General features: G+C 35.5%; 6 protein-coding genes across 7 annotated transcripts; 2 read left to right on the top strand and 4 right to left on the bottom strand.

Annotated features, from left to right (window-relative positions):
* Nucleotides 1-898: 898 nt before the first annotated feature.
* On the top strand, nt 899-3,079 carry LOC106332290. The gene is made up of 2 exons (XM_013770762.1): nt 899-1,462; nt 2,767-3,079. Exons 1-2 carry the CDS (start codon nt 983-985, stop codon nt 2,923-2,925), a joined length of 639 nt encoding a protein of 212 aa, XP_013626216.1. The 5' UTR covers nt 899-982; the 3' UTR covers nt 2,926-3,079.
* Nucleotides 3,080-3,855: 776 nt separating this feature from the next.
* Nucleotides 3,856-4,490, bottom strand: LOC106333668 (uncharacterized protein At1g15400). The gene has a single exon (XM_013772083.1). The coding sequence runs from the start codon at nt 4,369-4,371 to the stop codon at nt 4,039-4,041; it is 333 nt and encodes a 110-aa protein (XP_013627537.1). The 5' UTR covers nt 4,372-4,490; the 3' UTR covers nt 3,856-4,038.
* Nucleotides 4,491-5,895: 1,405 nt separating this feature from the next.
* LOC106332191 (mitochondrial pyruvate carrier 1) lies at nt 5,896-7,247 on the top strand. 2 transcript variants are annotated; one of them, XM_013770667.1, is made up of 5 exons: nt 5,896-6,004; nt 6,308-6,419; nt 6,510-6,564; nt 6,647-6,782; nt 6,975-7,247. In XM_013770667.1, the coding sequence occupies exons 2-5, from the start codon at nt 6,318-6,320 to the stop codon at nt 7,015-7,017; spliced, it is 336 nt and encodes a 111-aa protein (XP_013626121.1). In that variant the 5' UTR covers nt 5,896-6,004; nt 6,308-6,317; the 3' UTR covers nt 7,018-7,247. The 2 variants fall into 2 exon arrangements, with proteins under 2 accessions (XP_013626121.1, XP_013626122.1); XM_013770668.1 differs by having other exon boundaries at nt 5,903-6,004; nt 6,313-6,419.
* A 120-nt stretch (nt 7,248-7,367) lies between these two features.
* LOC106328776 (NADH-cytochrome b5 reductase-like protein) lies at nt 7,368-11,023 on the bottom strand. Its single transcript, XM_013767285.1, has 13 exons — nt 10,772-11,023; nt 10,518-10,560; nt 10,270-10,345; nt 9,959-10,018; nt 9,794-9,844; nt 9,452-9,506; nt 9,235-9,305; nt 9,086-9,137; nt 8,700-8,777; nt 8,387-8,476; nt 8,185-8,298; nt 7,780-7,848; nt 7,368-7,700 (listed from the first exon to the last, which is right to left on the bottom strand). Exons 1-13 carry the CDS (start codon nt 10,940-10,942, stop codon nt 7,644-7,646), a joined length of 987 nt encoding a protein of 328 aa, XP_013622739.1. The 5' UTR covers nt 10,943-11,023; the 3' UTR covers nt 7,368-7,643.
* Nucleotides 11,024-11,387: 364 nt separating this feature from the next.
* LOC106328990 (nudix hydrolase 19, chloroplastic) lies at nt 11,388-13,552 on the bottom strand. Its single transcript, XM_013767548.1, has 6 exons — nt 12,894-13,552; nt 12,677-12,817; nt 12,502-12,606; nt 12,327-12,426; nt 11,919-12,011; nt 11,388-11,817 (listed from the first exon to the last, which is right to left on the bottom strand). Exons 1-6 carry the CDS (start codon nt 13,494-13,496, stop codon nt 11,534-11,536), a joined length of 1,326 nt encoding a protein of 441 aa, XP_013623002.1. The 5' UTR covers nt 13,497-13,552; the 3' UTR covers nt 11,388-11,533.
* A 307-nt stretch (nt 13,553-13,859) lies between these two features.
* LOC106331538 (acyl-protein thioesterase 2) lies at nt 13,860-17,453 on the bottom strand. The gene is made up of 9 exons (XM_013769917.1): nt 17,348-17,453; nt 16,870-16,956; nt 16,654-16,765; nt 16,268-16,304; nt 16,088-16,157; nt 14,848-14,952; nt 14,592-14,742; nt 14,432-14,511; nt 13,860-14,278 (listed from the first exon to the last, which is right to left on the bottom strand). The coding sequence occupies exons 2-9, from the start codon at nt 16,901-16,903 to the stop codon at nt 14,106-14,108; spliced, it is 762 nt and encodes a 253-aa protein (XP_013625371.1). The 5' UTR covers nt 16,904-16,956; nt 17,348-17,453; the 3' UTR covers nt 13,860-14,105.
* Between the last annotated feature and the right edge of the window lie 521 nt (nt 17,454-17,974).

Genomic DNA, 17,974 nt, shown 5'->3' with positions numbered 1-17,974 from the left:
TTTTATTAATAAAAAAAAAATATTTTTTTATATTTGATAGAATATGTTATTAAATTTAAATGATATTGACATATATAATATATTTTAGTATATTTTTAATATTAATGTCTATTAAATGATGATTTTTACTCATATAGTTTTTTTTGATCATTTGTATCTTTTATAGAAAAAATTTAAAATACTGATAACAAAATTTTCATTGTGGGATTAATAGTTTTAGTAATTTATAATTTAAAAAAAATAAGTTGTCAATGATCGTTCAAAACTTTTATCAAAAACCTTGTTCAAAGTAAATTTTGAAACTAAAATATTGTATTTTATATGGTTTATAGTTTAATTTACAACGATATATATATTAACCTTAATAATTAATTAAATTAGACTTTTTACTTATATAATTTTTGTAATCATTAGTATTTTGTCATAACAAAAATTTTAAACCATGGATCATAAAATTTGAATGTGAGACTTTTAACAGTTTTAGTAATTTATAGCCGTTTGTAAAAATTCAAAATATAACATATACATAAAAATCTAAATTTTTATTATATGGTTATTGTGGTTGTTTAATTTATTTAATAGTTTAAAATTAAACAAATATGATAGAAGATACACTATTTTTTATCAAATCTTTATTATTCAAAATCATTAATTTTCATATATACTTTAGCCACATTAGGCAATTCCGTAAATTTTATTTAAAGAAATAATAAAGTACTTTAATGATGAATTTATTGTTAGTTTAATAAAAAACTTATTATATAATTAGATGGACCAACATATTTTTCTAATGATTCTATTGATGACATGTGGTTACAAAAAGAAATTGTAATGTTTATCAAATAATATATATGAGATAATTGAGAGAGGACTCATTTGCTCTCCTCTGACGCTTCCTTATAAATAACGCATATGAGCCATTAAAGAGTCCCACAAATACTTTTACTCAAAAAAAAATAAAAGAAGCGAAGATTTATTAAAAATGAATATGGCAAACGGAGAGAAACCAAAAAAGAAGAAAAGTCTCATGAACTTCTACAAGTTCTCCACCACCAGTTCGAAGCAGTCACTCATAAACCCTAAATCCACACCAAACAAAGTCCAGATCCCACCATCATCACTATATCAAGAAGAGGTATCAAAATCAATCGTGGTCCAGGCAAGTAAAACACAAAACCATGCAAGGAGGGACATCTTTGAGTTAAAGACTACTAGTAATGAGAGAAAGAAAGGCGGTGGTGGGGGTGGTGGTGGTGCGGCGGAGGAGGGGAGGAAGTCGGTGTCTCACGTGGAGAGGGATACGGAGGCGAGGATAGCGGCAGCGGCGGAGATGTTAACGGTGAGGATATTAGCAGCGGACATGCCGGGGTTTATGCAAGCACATGCGTTTAGGTGTGCGAGAACGACGTTAGATAGTTTGGAGAAGTTTAGTTCGAAGCACATGGCTTTCAATCTCAAGAAGGTAATAACACTTCTCTTCTCTTCCTTTTTCGCATTTATTTTTTTTGTCCATTTCTGCTATTCTATCAATTATTTACATGAAAAAGTATCTCATAAGAGGCGAACTTTCATGAACAACAATACAAAACTGCGATAAAACTTACAATATCATTTTACCAAAAAAAAAACTTACAATATCACTAAAACATGATATTTTGTTTTTATATGATTTTGTGTAAAAAGGATTTACATCTAACCAATGATAGTATCTATTGTGTTTCATATTGGTCACGAAATCAATTTGTGTAGTCACTGGACTATCCAACTATATACAATAGAATTTCTCATAACATATGAGCATATAAAAGATATTTAAACTCATTTTTTTATGTTTGACATTTTGCGTTTTTAGAGTGTCTCTAAAGTTGAGTATGACTTTTACATCTGTGATATTGTAGTCTTCGAATTACTGTAGACGGTTAAATAGTTGAAATGGGCATATCAGATGAATGAGACTAGTAATAGCTTGTATTGATATACGAACAACTAGCAGAAAACTCATTTTCAATACAAAACATACAATAACTAAATACAAAGCATGATCGAGAAAATGACACATCATACCTCTTAGCCAATTGCCTCTGCTTTCATGATATTAAATGTCAATATCAAACACATGAGTGGTGTTTTCTATGGGCTGCAAAATAACACAAAAAAATAATCAGTGTGGGTGTGAATAAATAAATTTTGGATCTCAAAATGGATGGGAAAGTTAATATTGGGATTAAATTATACAGTATACTGCTCCAAAATAGGATTAAATAATAAAAACAGAGTGATGGGAAACGGTCCAGCTAATGTTGAAAAGGGCATCCAAAGGGGTATGACCCAACAGAGCCATGTGGTCCTCTTTCACTCTTATCCCTTTTTAACTTATTTTTGGATCCCTCTTTTGTCTCTCTCTCTCAGTCTCCACATGAATGATCGATGCGGCTTTGACTATTAGTTCTCTTCTCTCTAGACATTTAGTAAAAGAAGTTTGATTTTTAAAAATATAGTATAGTTAAAATCTAAAGATATCCTTCTCTTCGTACCCTTAAATTAATAGGGTGGTGGAACAAGCATCAATACATTTTGCAAAATAGTAGTAACATGCTAACTCAACACATATACTAAATACATAGCAGGACTTTGAAATCGTGAAAATATTATGACAACTATGAATAATACAAATAATATGGACCTATGTTTTGGAAACATATTCCGGATAAATATTTATGCATGATATATTGTTTGTAATATAAGTGAGATTTGATAAATATGCAGGAGTTTGACAAAGGGTATGGACCAGCATGGCATTGCATAGTGGGGTCAAGTTTCGGGTCGTTCGTGACACATTCCACAGGTTGTTTTATTTATTTCTCAATGGACAAACTCTACATTCTCCTCTTCAAAACCAAAGTTCGTCCTGCTTCTCCCCATTGATTTTATTTCTTTCTTTCCTCTTCTTCTTTTTATTATATATTGTTTTCCTCTCTTTCGTTTTAGGATGTCACTTATACCAATCATATTCAAAAGGCCTACTGTAAATTCATTATTACTACTCTTTTTATAATATGTCATCATAAAGTTGGCACAACTATACAAGCTTTAATTTAGTTCTATCTGTGGGTCGAGTTTGTTTTGATTGTGTTAACTGCTATGCGTCCAACGAAATAAATCTCGGAATATATATTCCTTAAAAACCTGAGTAATGTGATTTAAGATTTTGGAATATAAAAGTTATGCATGCTATGAAAAAATTTATACGGTTCAGTTTATTCTGCCAAAAAGGTTGAATTGCGTTATGTTATTCTACTATTCATTTGACATACCACTCAAGTCTTAAGTGTACAAGAGTAGCTTAAAATAAGGAGCTTAAGGGATACTACTAGCTACTAGGAGACGACTCCTTTTTTAGGAAGGATGGGAGCTCCATGTAGCATAGACAAGCCTTACTACTATATTTGATTTCTTCTACTCTTTGTTGTATACAAGGCTCAGTATAAGTGATCACATCGAATTTAGGTCAATACAAACATGCTCTTCTCAAGTTCTCTCAATATAAGTGATCACATAGATTTTTTTCAAAACAAGAAAGCTAGAAATTAAGATACTATAATTTAGTAATAGACCACTCATTTCAAACATATTGTGGTCTCCGACTTTTAGCACAATGACTAATTCCAAATTACAGAATTTATATTTGCACCAAAAAACTCCTTTTACTTGGGAATATTGCAACCTTATGGCAACATGGAAACCTGGTGAAAAAAATATTTCCAATCCACATTCATTGGTAACAAGATCTCTTTTGGCCGAAATGGCTTTGTATTTGACGTTTTTGTTACGAAATGTTTCACAAACACACAAGCATTGAAAAGATCAAATCTATAACAAGCACTCTCTTCAAACATCATGTCATAAAACAAAAAGGCAAAACCTTCGCTTTGTTATCCATCATGATCTCGAAACTTTCACATAAAGAAAAGAAGAACACACAAACAACCCTAATATAATAATAATATATGCATCCATTGTATATATATATCAAGGGTTTTATGAACTTCCAGCGCTTGATGATCTTCCTCTGCGTCTCCTTCTTCGATTAGACGAAAACATAGAACAGAAGCCACAACCAGCAGATATTTCAGGGGAAGGTGGATCCAACGCTGGAGAAATCTCCAACCGTCCACCGTTGCTACGTCCTCCATCAGATGCGCTACGTTTCACTGTTGCCGTGGTGGAAGCCATTGAACCGTCTCGATGATCGTTACGTCGGTCTTCTTTTCTTTCGTCGTTACGGATTTCTCCGCTCAAGAACCTGTCGTTCCAGATGAGTCCCGATGATCCTTGTCTCCTGAAGGACGTCGTCGATCTTTGCAACGCCATAGTTCTCTTCTTTGTGTTTGTTTTCTTTCAATGGAATGGGAATTTGCTTGTGATCATCACAAAGGTTTTGAAAAGAAAATGAAGAGAAGTAAACAAAAAAACATATTAAGTTTCAACAAAAAAAAGAGAAAAAAAAACAAGAATTATTATGGGAAACGGTTTTTCCTTTTTTATATATTTCTTTGTTGTCGAAGACTTTGTCATTTTTCCAATTTTCTTATTACGATATTCTTTTCTTATTACGGTTTCCACATTTGTGGTTAAACTGACAATTTCTAGGAAAATTAGATTCATTTTACCAAAAATAGGGGAAACCGAAGAACATAACTTACCGTCTGTTTTTTGATATATATGTCCTAATTGCTGAAGGAAATAAAACTGTCACAGTCATCGCAAAACGAGTTATAAAAAAAAAGTTTATTATGTAAGATTGGTCCAGATGGACGACATGCGTTTCGTGTCCTAACGATTTTACTTTGATTTGCGCGGGTCAACAAAATGAGTGGTTATCTCAATTATCAATTTTCCTAAATATATATGAATAAACAACTTGGTCTAACTGGTGACTACTATGAGATCACTGGGAATGAGTAAAGAAAAAATGCAAAAAAATAAAATTAAAGGAATAAATAGAAAAATTATTCCTCATCAATTTTAGGGTCCGACTGGTGACCATTATGAAAATAAAAGAAACTAATAGGAAAGTAACGTAGAGGAATAAAATTGCAGTAATGAAAAAAATGGTTATTCCATCCCATATTTAACAAGGAATAACTTTGTTCTTTATTTTTCTAAAAAAAAAAGAATTGTAGGAAATGAAAAGAAAAAATTATTTTTTATAAAAGGTAATTTTTTTAAAGAATATTAGGGAATATATTATTATTCGCCGTTCTTTAGTCAAAGCATGATTAATGGGGTACTTAAAGGGGGGTGTTTAGCAAAAAATTAATATAATAGTGGGTGAGACCTACACAAAAACTAAACACCTGTGTTTATTCTGCTTAATTAAGCACTGGTGTTAGCATTGTTTCGCGGGTCCCACTGATACGTGGCGGCCCGCGATTGATTCGTTTTTAATTTTTTTTTTTTAAATCAGAAGAAAAACCAAAAAAAAAAAAAAATTAAACACCCCATTTAGGGTGCTAGGGTTAATGGTGCTCTCACCATTCATACATTGAGTATTGAGTGAAGAACAAATTTGTTTTATATTCCAATATAATAAAAAGAACGAGAATGAATGGAAATGAAAAACTATTCCTTGTAAATGGTAAAAAAAATTAAGAATAGCAAAGAATGCATTATTCCTTTTTATTCTTGGGTCACCCATTTAGACCCAACATGTATTTATATTAATATTTCTGATGATAACCACTATTTTAGAACTTTAGAATATTTGTTCTTTTTTGACCAAAAAAAAAAAAGAATATTTGTTCTTTTAGATAATCAATTCATGAGAGCCCATATTTAATGTAGAATATTTTCTTTTGGTGGATCTTCCGACTGATCTTAAGTTAACAAAAGCCCAACAAGCCACTTGTGTCTTTTTGACTTGTTTTGTTACTCCTTCCTCGGTCTCTCTCTCCCTCCCTCGAATTCTCTCATCATCAAGCTCCCAAAACTTCGCATCCCTCAGGTTTGTGTCTTATCTCAAAGTAGATCGTCTTAGTATGAATAAATAAAAATCGCTTTAGACACTTTTACCTGGATTATTCGAGAGATATATTCTTTGTTCTCAACTGTTTGAGATTGAGAATCGAAATGTATTGTGATGATTACGTAATTCAGTTTTTGTCAAATTGGAATCGGTTGATGATGAATAAATTAATCTGATTGTACTGTTTACTTAGCACTCTTTGGTTGACATTTTATAGAAAAAACAATGAAACTTGTTTTAGCTTTTCTGAAACTTTGATTAGTTTATTGTTATTATTTGCAGAATAGATAAAATGGCAACAGCATCAAGGTTCCAAGCATTCTTGAACAGTCCGGTTGGACCTAAAACAACCCATTTCTGGGGTCCTATCGCTAACTGGGGCTTTGTTGCCGCTGTATGTTTTCTCTTTCTCAATCTTTTTCTTTTCTTGTGATCCAATGGGATTCATTCATCGTTTTTAATTTTTTTTTTTCAACAATAATAGGGTTTGGTGGATATGCAAAAGCCTCCGGAAATGATTTCTGGAAACATGTCCTCAGGTATCTTATTATGAAGGCCTTCCTTATATTATGCAGCATTGGTAGCTAAGTGAAGCCTCTAATGCCATTTGTTTTGTTACAGCCATGTGTATTTACTCTGCATTGTTCATGAGATTTGCCTGGATGGTGCAACCACGCAACTATCTCCTACTTGCCTGCCATGCTTCCAATGAGACAGTTCAGCTCTACCAGCTCTCTCGTTGGGCTAGAGCCCAGGGGTAATTTCTATATACCTCAGAGAAACCACATATAGTCGTGTCTAGATGCACTACTCGGAAACAAGTTTGCTTATAGGATTACTGTTTTATAGATGAAGCCAGTATGTTTTTATGCAATTGCTTCCACAGTTTAGCCCATATCGTGTTGTTTTCTAGCTTATTTTGAAGTCCTTTAAACGTGCTTGATGACAGGTATCTATCCTCCACGAAAGAAGAGGAGAAACCGTCTCAGTAAACCTAAATGATGAAGGAGAGGGTTTCTTTAACGCTGCAAGCATTTGTTCTTGGGGAATTACTGATATCTATCCATTTGATTTTCCTTTGAAACGTGTTTGTCTTGTGTCCCCAAGCTATATGGTTGCTTTACTTGTTGGATCCTTCATTGACAATTATATCTTTTCTTTCACAAGTAACAGATTATAATAAAACTTGGGACATGTTGGTGGCAGTCCACATTTCCTGTTACTCCAACACAAATTGCTAATGAACAAAAGACGACTTAGCCAAGTTGAGAGTGCTTGAGTTTTGGATCTTTCTCTAAGCACATGATTTGACATGAGTCGAAAACACAGACATGAACGCAAATGAACAAACTTTTATCTTTCAAACCGTATCCAATATCTTGCAGTCTCAATCACATAGAAATTTATCATCAAAATCAAAGTATGGCAAAGGTCCTTCTAGCTACTTCCTCCAGAGACAAAAGACTAACTGATCTGTTATGCTTTGTTTATTTTCAAAGCTTGATAGGTACTGTGTCAATCTCATACTGCATCAATTAATGTTTGCTTGGGGACACTTTATTACATGAAATGAAACCCGTCTTAAGCAGAAACTACGGAATTTTGATTCATAATCCTCTCAGAATTTGAAAACCATTTGCTCTGTGAATCCGAGTTCCTTGAGTATTCCCTTAACCTGCAGTGAAACAAACCAACGTAACAATTAGACATGAAGAGATATTGCCAAGATAAGATGTTGACGAATTGGAACAAACCTCTCCTTGTGACCAGTCTGGAGCTTTGCCTCCGGATACATGCTCCATCATCCCAGGAGGACCACACACCTGAAATAACAATAAATAATACCACGTTAATTAATAGCGAATGCTTTGCTCCTATCCACAACTTCTTTTTCAGCAAATCAAATCCGTAAACATCCTAATTCTCGATCTCTTAAGAAACATTGTCTGTTATGATGAAAACTGATATAAAACATCTCCATACTCCAAAATCAAAAGGAAAAGGAAAAAAGCTCACTAATTAAATTAATGTACTGTCATATATTTAAGCAGAAAAATATTACATAGCACACAAGGGAAGAAGCGATGGAATTAGATTGTAGAAACACTTTCTTTTAACAAAAAACAAGAAATGGTTCTGAAGGTTGTAAGGTAACTTACGAGGATAAGTGTATCGTCAGCAGGAAGAGGTAAGCCTTTCAGAGCCATATCCTTTGAAACGTAACCTACTCCTCCTTTCCAATTTTTACTAGGATTGTCAACAGTATAGAATACCTGTCCATTTTAAACATTTCATTTTTTATTAATAAGAGTAGTGTATGCTAGTAAAATAAGCAATTGAAGAAATCAAAGAGGATTCTACCTTCAGGTTTGGGTGGTTTGCCTGAAGTGCATCGAGCTTTTGCTTGAGAAGTATGTCATCCGGAGAAACATTGGCATAGAGTAGTGTTATCTGTGCACACAAAATTGTAAATTCCATGTTAGGATTATTTTGTGTGAAAACACAGTTTTCAAATGAGCTGTAAAGGATGATAACAGTTTTAAGATCTGGGTAAAGAAACCACAATCTGGAATACGTAGAAGTTAAGCAATGTATGGATAGATTAAATACTTCAATATGGGGTATACAAATAATCATTTTTGAGAAAAAAATAAGGTAGCAATAAACTGGTCACCTTCGTGTTGTCCTCAGGATTCTTCACAATGGTATCAATCACCTGAAGCATTGGAGTAATCCCACTTCCACCAGCAATCTTCAAGTAAAAAGAGAAAACGGATACAAACAACACACAAAATTACCAGTCAGAAATTATTTGTCATTACATTGACTTGTATCCATTATTAAGAAACTGAATTTCTACGGACTTGTATTTCAACAAAGGGGAGCAGGTGAAATCATTCCATACATTGAGATAACGAAAAAACTACTAGTGAAGTCCTATCTTCAAAGTTCAACCTTCACATATGTTTTTTTCAGGCTTTCCATTTCAATATATAGAACAGATTGTGTGTAAGAAAGCTTCAATAAACTTGGTTGTAATAAGGGAACAAAGGTTTATACCATGCCAATATGTTTCTTCATATTAGGCGAATATTTGAACTTCTCAATGGGTCTACAAGAAACAAAAGGTAGAAATAGTTAAACATCATATAAAGTAAAGAACTATCAACAACCGTAGTAAGTAAATGCTAAAAGTCAAGAAATTATACCCTTTCACTTCCAACACATCCCCCGGTTTTAAGCTGGCAAAATGCTGACTCATTTTTCCATCTGGATATACCTGCAAAAGGCAGTGAACACATCATAACAAAATCAAAACAAATCGAAGAAATCAGATCAATCATAACACAATCAGTTCTTTGCTAGAAAATAGTGCAAAAGTGGAAAGATGCACATGGATATTAGAAGACACTCATACGGTCATACCTTAATCAGTAAATCAAAATAGCCCTTAGCCTCTGGGTCTGATATAGGAGTGTAACTGAGATTGATTCACAAACATAAGATAAACATGGTTAATAGAAGCCCCACGTACATAAGCACAAGTATTGAAAGAGTTTTAAGTGGAAGCAAGAAAAGTAAAGATCTGGAAGAGGTATTTCCAAGATAAGTTAAGATATTGAGTAATCCAGAAATTTGAAATTTAGAAACCACAAAGTGGTAATCTCAACGGCTAGGCTAACAGGTTCTTTAACTCAATCAGAAAAAGTGGTTGTCCGGACATGAAAAACCATGCAAAGCTGGTGAGAAGTTTTTAGCTGAACTTACGGTCTAACGACATATTTCGTTTTCCCTTCAGCGTTATAGCCTAAAGGAGCCCTGTACAAAGGAAAAGGAAACAGGTTAGAAATTTATCATCGGAGAAAATTACCCAAGTTGTCAGTAAATAAATTTGTTTTACTGTAAAGTTGTACGAGTTAGAGCGCAACATACCTTGTGAGGAGACAAGAAGCAACATGCAGACCCAAGTTGGCTGAGGGGTCAAATGAGAACCTAGAATTCAAGGAAAAAGGAAAACAAGAGAACCAAAGTTAAACACCACTTGGATTTTTTTTACCAACAATGATTTCATAATGCCTACCACATATGCACTACAGGGATACAAACTACTTAATACATGTTGAAAATAACACAAGACAGGGTGAGTAACAAACAAAGGATTCACCAGCTAGTTATCCATATCATCGCTCCCTATTGCCAATATGTGTATATTTATGAAGATAGTTAGTAAGTCGAGCAAAGACCTGAACAACTTGGTGTTGTGGCTAACTGTAGCAGTGTCTTGGAGCTTGAACTCGAGCCATTTGTCAGGGTTCAGAGCTGAAACCAGACAGAAAATAACAACATAAGGAAAAAAAGAAGTGTATGGAGGAGCCCGACGCAAAAAGGAAAATAAAACATAAAGAAATCTGATCAAAATCAATTGTAGGTAAAAACGTTTCGGAGATTAAAGGAAAAACCGTGGTTAACTTGAGAGTAAAAAAGAGAGCACCTGTTTTGGGTCCAGTCTCTTCCTTAGCTTGATCCAGATAAGCCTGTGAGATCCATCATAAAGCCACAAACGAGAGTCAGCAATCACTAACAAACACACAAGATTTTATTAACCCGATACGAAAGCGTTTTCAGTATCTGAATCAGTGTGTTCCTCTAGACTCGCCTGATCGAATGTGATATACAAACAAAATCTATATTGAACAAAATACAAATATAAATGAATCAAACCAGCTTGGAAAACGAAAAGCTCACCAGATTGTTGCCGGAGGTGAGGTAGTAACAGGAGAATCCACCGGAAAGGGCCGCGATCGCGCCGGCAGAGAATCGGAAAGTACCATGACCAGATTTGATTTGCGATCGGAGTGCGGCGGGGAATGCGATCGGAGCTGACCTAGCGAGTCGTCGGAAGAAGGAGGTCGCCATAGTGGTTCAGATCTCGGAGAATAACAAAGGTTGCGCAATGGGAGGGTTTTAGAACCTTGTGAGTGAGAGACCTGAAGATTGAAAGTGCATTTGATACGAATACTTAGGATGAAGATGGGCCAGTTGGGCTTCTTCTTACGTTTATGTTTAGTTTATGATTTAAGCCCAATTACAATTTGCTCTATGTAAACTACAAAGTACTCTTGGAAAGGTTTACTACTCTCTACTCTTCTTCCTTCGCTCTTCCTCTATTCTCCCCTTAATTTCTGTTACAAATCAGGTGAACTCTAATCAGAGCGGTGGAATTCTTAAAACAAAATCTTGATAAAAAAAAAATTATACTAAAACATAAATCAATAAACTCTCCATAAACACATTATTAATAAAAGGCCTTCTATTTATATAAATACAGTAGTTTTTTTCTTATTGATTGTTGTATAATAGCTAAATGAAAAGAAATTAAAAACCAAAGCAAAGATTATAACACAGCTTAAGTTTTCAAGTCTTTACGCAATGATTAGTTCAGATTAAGCATCAAAGCTATAACAATCGTTTTGATTTCTCTAAAGCATCAAAGTCGTAACTTTCTAGCTACAAACTCGAGAGAGAGACACTAGCTTGCGGTTTTGAGTGAACATTGCAAGAACCCTGATCTACCCATGTCGAGATCAGGTGGTGAGCTATGGCAAATGGCCCCGGGATGAACATAGGAGCGAGCTCGCCGCTTTCCACATTGAAATCAGTTGTCAGACTCTTGCTTTTCTCCACACCTTTACAGATTTGCTCTATCTTTGAAGCCGCTGTTCTTTGCGCCTTCCTGTATTCTGCAAAGGCCAGTGCTTTCTTCACATCTTCTCTACTGTGCCATTGAGCATCTGCGCAACACAACATGGTGGTAGTTGTTAAAGATGAGCTCAACGTGATGAATGTTAAGAAACTCTTGGGGATTTTCCAAAGGAGTTGAAGTTACTCTTACCTTCTAATTCCTCCTTGTCTACGTTTATGTCAAGAGTCTTGGCGAAAGCAAAGAACCCCAACATCAGCTGGCATGGCGTGCTACTTGGTCCCACTGCAGTTTAAGACAAGCATATCATCGTTCTGTTAAACTTGCAGGTCAAAAAAAGCCACAAACGAAGAGATCAAACCCCCATCAACATGATACAAGACTAAATATCTTAATCTTCAAAGAAAAAATAATGTTGTAATCAATAAATAATATAGGTTACCCTCAATTTTTATCTGCCAGACGAGTAAAATTTCTCATTAATATGACTCTACAGGATGCATGCATTGAACATTAGCTAACGAGACTCTGTAAACCACGAGCTAACAAAGACAAGCTAAATGATACAACTAGTACACCAATTATAACAAGTCAATTTACCAGGCCAAGGCTGAGAGCTGTGATAAACAACATCTTCTACTTCAATGCCTGTCTCTTCCCATGTTTCTCGCCTCACAGCCTCTTCTAAACTTTCCCCTGGCTAAGCAAAAGCAGCATAGGTAACAATACACATACAAAACAAATAACTTAGCAGTGAGAGAGATTCTTTCTATACCTCAATAAATCCAGCTAAACAACTCCACATTCTAGGTACATATCGAGACTGTCTGCTTAAAAGCGCACGATCATTCTCTCGATCAATAACTAACATTATAACCACCTGGTAAAGGAAAAATCAATCAGCCAGAAGTTCTGCAAAGCAACTCATACTCTTGAGGATAAACATATACCGGGTCAACCCGGGGATAAACCCGCTTTCCGCAAGCCGTGTTTGAGCATTGCTTTCTTCTTCCTGCTTCCTTTGCCACATTTGTACCTCCACAAGACCCACAGAATCTGGATACATTGTGCCACTCAAGCAATGCCCTGGCCTGCCACAGAAACAAGACAACTTAAGCATTATGATAAAAATGATGAAATGCACTTGGAAGAGTGCGGCTCACACACATGTCCTGCAATAGCCAACTCATCCATAGCTCGCTGATCCACCCAATCAGCAGCAACCATCAAAGTCCTCAGCTCGACGAAACAAAGCTTCCTACTTTCCAACCCCGAAACGACGCCGTCTTCTTCTTCTTCAGACACATCAACCGCCCAACACACCAAATCTTCCTCCACCTTGGGTCCTAAATACACAAGCGAGTTCTCGTCCAAATCAACCCCGCGGCTCGCTAACATACCCTTGCAATCAGCTAAGCTGATCCACCCCAGATGCCAGATAGGCGACGTGGTGGAAGCGTCTCCGCCGCCGCTGGAGAACACCAGCGGGCGGCCTTTGCTAAAGGGGAGGACTTTGAAATCAGGGGAAGGCGTGGGGTGATTGGGGATTTGCGGGATCAGGGCTTTGAGGGATTCGAAGGCGGAGGAAGGTGAGAAGGTGTCGGTGGATTTTGGGGTTTTGGATTTCAAAGGGTTGCCTGCGTAGGCGTGGGTGCTTAGGTTCGTTGACATTGTGAGCGATGAGAGTGTTGTTCGGCGGGATAAGTGGAGAGTTACAGATCTGGAGAGTGTGAGGTACGAAGAAGAGGATGAGAGGAAGAGGGCAAGCATCTCTGTTTTTTTTTTACTTCACCATTGTTTCGCGCTTGAAGATCATGTTAGAGAGAGAGAGCTCAAGTGGAGTGAGAGAGTGGAAACGATGATTCAGACAAGTCTTGTCCGAACACGTGTTGAGTTATGTCGCGCACACGTGTCAAATTATGTCGCGCACATTTTTTTTTTCTGATCGAAGTCACGCACATTTTAAACTGTGCAGTTAGTTAGGCGTAACCGTCGGGCTACTTTTAATGAATTAATATTCAAATAAAAAATAGTGTTCTTTTAATTTTCTTTATCAATTAACCCATCTTCTAAATTTTAGTTATATATTTCTAGTTAAAATAATTTTATCACTACTTTTCAAGAAACAAAACCTTAAAAGGAATGAATTTTGTTTTGTTAAATATCCGTTCGACCACCAGAAAACAAACACAACTAAGTCTACCGATGGTCAGGTGACAGAGTTTAGAAGGGCCAAATGACAAGCTTTATCTACTTAGTCTTAAACATCCCAAATGTAACATCTTAAAAATGAACATCCGAAAGATTTAAATCCAAATCAATGAAAAATCTCGCGCGAGTTTTTTTTCATCAGAGAGTGACAATCATTGAAAAGCCTTTTCAACCTTCGAGGCCTAGGGTGGATGTCAACCACGCGCATACATCCTCCGTCTCCTGTGGGATTGTGTAGTGACCAAGTGCACCGTAAGCTTTGAAGGTCGTCTTCTTAAACCCATGTGATAACAAGGCCTGTGAAGATTTCTCCCCAAACTTGAACGGTACAACATCATCACCTAGAAACCAAAGGTACATGAATCAGCACAAGAACAGGAAGACTATTTTAAAAGTTTGAAAATTCAAAATAAGGCATGAATTGCATTTACACTATGCATATTGAGCGATGAAACATTTCAAAATTTTAAGGGTAACATAGTTTGCTTAGTTACCTTTTCCATGACAAACTAAGATGGGTAACGATGCAGCCCGGTTCTTGATCTGCTCCTCTTCTAGTTTACCAGTCAGTGTCCTTCGAAGAAGAAAAGTTCCATCAAAGCTCTTATAAAACAAGAAGAACGTTAGGACTTTTGGCAAAAAGAGGAGACTTACTTAGCACAAGGAAGCCACCCGCTTAAGCCAATGACTGCGCTTAAATTGATAGGGTAAGGATTGCCATTTCCATATTTGCCAAGGGCAAAACAAGTCGCAGAATACAGAGACGTCCCTGCCCCCATGCTGAACCCTCCAACACCTAACTTAACTGTAAGCAATGAAAGATAACACAGTTTTTTAGAAATGGATTCGATATGAAACCGAAACAGGATCGAGGGGAATGAAGAGGCAAGTTTTTGGAAGGAAAACTTACTGTCAGCAGGCTCATTTGCCAACAGATTTGCAACATGTGCGGCAGCCACATCCAGTCCTTCTACATCATCAGGCCCATTTTCAGTGAGGTCCACAACATCAAACCCTGCATAAATTACAGTATACCAACTCATCAAACTTTTTTCTCACACAAAATACTCACTGTTCAGAATTATTATTCGTGCACGAGTCTGATGATTAAGTGGGGGTTATTGGTTCTTATATTTTAATGGATTTTTAAATATTTTTGGATTTATAAATCTGTGATAAATCCATGATTTTTAAATCAAACAAATGGATTTAAAGAAAAATTATAAGAACTTCAAAATCAAAATAGGTGAATTGTTATAAATCAATCAAATGGATTTGTAACTAGACCTAAATAATGACTTACGAGTTCACGAGGGAAAGGTAATAACCAAGTCTGTGATTGAAAAAAAAATTCACTCGCTGTTGATAAGTTAAAAAAAAGATGAGGATATATTTGTGACCCAAAGAGAAATAAATGAGGAACAAAATATGACATATTGACCAATAGACAAGATATGAGATATCGACAAAAGCTTATCATGTACGTAAAAACTGAAAAGGAAATGTTACAAATCCAATCAAAATAACAGGGTTGAACGTAATATTTGTTTCTTTGTATTTTGACCTTTAAAACATTTATAAATCCATTCAAATTCAGTTTCAAATCAAATCCTTAAATAAATCTATGGTATTGAATAACACTTGATTTTAAAATCAGTTCTAAAATCATAGAACCAATAACAACAGATTTGAATATAAGTTTTAAAATTATAGAACCAATAACACTAGATTTGGATATGTGTTTTAAAATGATAGAACCAATAACATATAATTTGGTTTGGATTTTGAAATCCATTAAAATACATAAACCAATAACAGCCTCTAACTTCTGCATAGAGATTCCTATTATTAAGAAAGAAAAAATGGAAGCACTCTTTGGTCTAGTGATGTGGAGCCAAACCAACGATATGTTGGCTAATAATACTCTCGACTACAAGCTAACTACTTGGTTGACTACTTTGCTTAGAGCCTTATAGACTAACTTTCGTTCATCAATTACGAATTTTTCAAACGAAAATTGGGGTTTGGTCGGCACATTCATTCGCAAGAACATGATTAAAATTGCAACTCTATTTAACTTCCCTTTTTGTTTTGATTAGTAATAGTTTCCACTAACCAGTATAACGAATGCTATGTAGCAAATAACTTACAAGCTGTGGAGGGAAAACCACCAAACAAACTTATTGGTTGAGAAGGAGCTGTAGGGCAGATCCATTTGATCTACATCACATATACACAGATGGGTTAATACTGACCAAAAGGTAAAGTAACTGAGCACGCTTAACATAATTAAGGCAACTGCTGGAGATCACTTGAAGCCTATAACTCACATTTGGAAGGGGAAGGGTCTCCAAAATCTGGGACCAGCTGCAGTAAGGACAAAAATTAAAAAGAGATTTAATGTCATGACTGCCAACTTTTGAAACTGACCGTGTATTAATCAAAAAGATGAATCATGTCTTTCATTAATGCTAGTATCCCGTCTCCAGGAGAAAATATGGCTTAATAAAGGCAAAAAAAAATGTTCTATGGTCAATTTAGATTAATTTGTCTCAGCTGATTGTGAAGCGACATTGCATAAAAAAACACCAAAACTCTTGAAAGAAAACTAAGGTACAAGGAAAAGGCGTAAACTTAAACACTATTAGCATAAGTTATAGTCATTATTGAAAGACATTTAGAGTATAGGATGTATCCACCATTCAAAAACAAGTACCTGGAGCCATTGTCGCCAAGGCCATGTAGCCAGACAATAGTAGCTTGGTGTTTCCCTTTGGGCCTAACCACATGAGTTTTCCCAAACTCCACCGCTCTTCTCAAGTTTCTGCCTGCAAATAACGTTGCAACAGAGAGTTTATTTTCCTCTATTATAATCCGTTTGAACTCATTCAAGACCAAATCAAAACCCAGGACAAAAGAGGAAGACACTAACTTGAACCAACTGCAGCAGCACCAGAGAGACTCATTGTTGGACGACAAGCAATGCTGAGAAGAAGAACTTGGGGGAGAAAAAAAAACTCTGCAGGGAAAGGAACACATCAATTAGTTTTACACACCACATTGATTCCATCAGAAAATAAATACCACATTGTTCAAACCAAACATCAAAAGAGATAATAAACTTTTTAGAACTTCAAAATTGACACAAAAACATTTAAAAAGACATAAATTTTATCCCTTTGTTTCCAACTATCTATCTATTAACACCTCTAGAAACTAAATAGAGAATATTAATTAGAATATAGAGTCCGTTCGGACACTATCGCCGGAAAAGTACATCGGAACGAAACACACAAAAATTGGCGTTATCGTAACAAACAAAACAAAAGCTGTAAACGAAATCAAAACGATATATATTGATGAGGAAGGAATTAGTGAAACGAACAGGATGAGCCAGAAACAGATCTTACCTGAGAGAGATACCTCGGCAAGGGTCTAGCGACGGAGAAGTCTAAGGAAGCCACCAAAAGATACAGCGAGAGCTATAAAACTTTTGATGTGCCTTGCAACTTTTATTTTTCCTTAGCGCCCCCTTTACTATCGATTCTCTTCACTTTTATCCCCGAGTCTTTTGTTTTGATCTGTCTTTACCCTAATAATAGAATTTGGGAGATTCGGTTTACTTTTGAACCAACCAAATTTGGGAATTTGGTTTACCTACAATGGTTTTGTACTTTTGAACTATGTTCGTGTCTATAATAATTAGTTACTTACTATTCAGAAAAAGAAAAATTCCACAATACAATGTTGTAAATTGTGCATATTTACACATCGATTTTGCTTTGGATTTTGAGTTGCAGTTTGGACTCTCGTCTAATGTTAAATTTTTCATTCCAATATTAATAACATCTGCCAGGCTGCATGAATATCACGTCACGTGTGTTAAGTACTGTTTATTTCCTAGTCCTATTAGAGCATGATTATCTGATTTAAAAAAAAAAAAAAAATTAAAATTGCACCAATTGCGGGCCACCACATGTCGGTGGGGCCCGCAAACAGTGCACAAAATCCATCCGAAGCAGTCCTCAACTCACGTT

This window comes from Brassica oleracea, chromosome C3, assembly GCF_000695525.1.
Source record: "Brassica oleracea var. oleracea cultivar TO1000 chromosome C3, BOL, whole genome shotgun sequence".
NCBI classification, from domain to species: domain Eukaryota; kingdom Viridiplantae; phylum Streptophyta; class Magnoliopsida; order Brassicales; family Brassicaceae; genus Brassica; species Brassica oleracea.
The sequence above is the reverse complement of the archived record's forward strand: the minus strand, read 5'-3'. Positions and strand labels throughout refer to the sequence as shown.

Excerpts from the sequence above, each read along its gene's own strand:
- LOC106332290 (XM_013770762.1), top strand. The coding sequence starts at position 983 with ATGAATATGGCAAACGGAGAGAAACCAAAAAAGAAGAAAAGTCTCATG. Across the intron at positions 1,463-2,766 it reads TGGCTTTCAATCTCAAGAAG|GAGTTTGACAAAGGGTATGG; the intron begins GTAATAACACTT and ends ATAAATATGCAG.
- LOC106333668 (XM_013772083.1), bottom strand. The coding sequence starts at position 4,371 with ATGGCGTTGCAAAGATCGACGACGTCCTTCAGGAGACAAGGATCATCG.
- LOC106332191 (XM_013770667.1), top strand. The coding sequence starts at position 6,318 with ATGGCAACAGCATCAAGGTTCCAAGCATTCTTGAACAGTCCGGTTGGA. Across the intron at positions 6,565-6,646 it reads TTCTGGAAACATGTCCTCAG|CCATGTGTATTTACTCTGCA; the intron begins GTATCTTATTAT and ends GTTTTGTTACAG. Across the intron at positions 6,783-6,974 it reads CGTTGGGCTAGAGCCCAGGG|GTATCTATCCTCCACGAAAG; the intron begins GTAATTTCTATA and ends GCTTGATGACAG.
- LOC106328776 (XM_013767285.1), bottom strand. The coding sequence starts at position 10,942 with ATGGCGACCTCCTTCTTCCGACGACTCGCTAGGTCAGCTCCGATCGCA. Across the intron at positions 10,561-10,771 it reads TCACCTCCGGCAACAATCTG|GCTTATCTGGATCAAGCTAA; the intron begins GTGAGCTTTTCG and ends TGGATCTCACAG. Across the intron at positions 10,346-10,517 it reads AGAGACTGGACCCAAAACAG|CTCTGAACCCTGACAAATGG; the intron begins GTGCTCTCTTTT and ends GTCTGGTTTCAG.
- LOC106328990 (XM_013767548.1), bottom strand. The coding sequence starts at position 13,496 with ATGCTTGCCCTCTTCCTCTCATCCTCTTCTTCGTACCTCACACTCTCC. Across the intron at positions 12,607-12,676 it reads TTTATCCCCGGGTTGACCCG|GTGGTTATAATGTTAGTTAT; the intron begins GTATATGTTTAT and ends TTCCTTTACCAG. Across the intron at positions 12,012-12,326 it reads CAGCTCTCAGCCTTGGCCTG|TGGGACCAAGTAGCACGCCA; the intron begins GTAAATTGACTT and ends CTTAAACTGCAG.
- LOC106331538 (XM_013769917.1), bottom strand. The coding sequence starts at position 16,903 with ATGAGTCTCTCTGGTGCTGCTGCAGTTGGTTCAA. Across the intron at positions 16,158-16,267 it reads AGACCCTTCCCCTTCCAAAT|ATCAAATGGATCTGCCCTAC; the intron begins GTGAGTTATAGG and ends TATGTGATGTAG. Across the intron at positions 14,279-14,431 it reads CTTAGTTTGTCATGGAAAAG|GTGATGATGTTGTACCGTTC; the intron begins GTAACTAAGCAA and ends TTTGGTTTCTAG.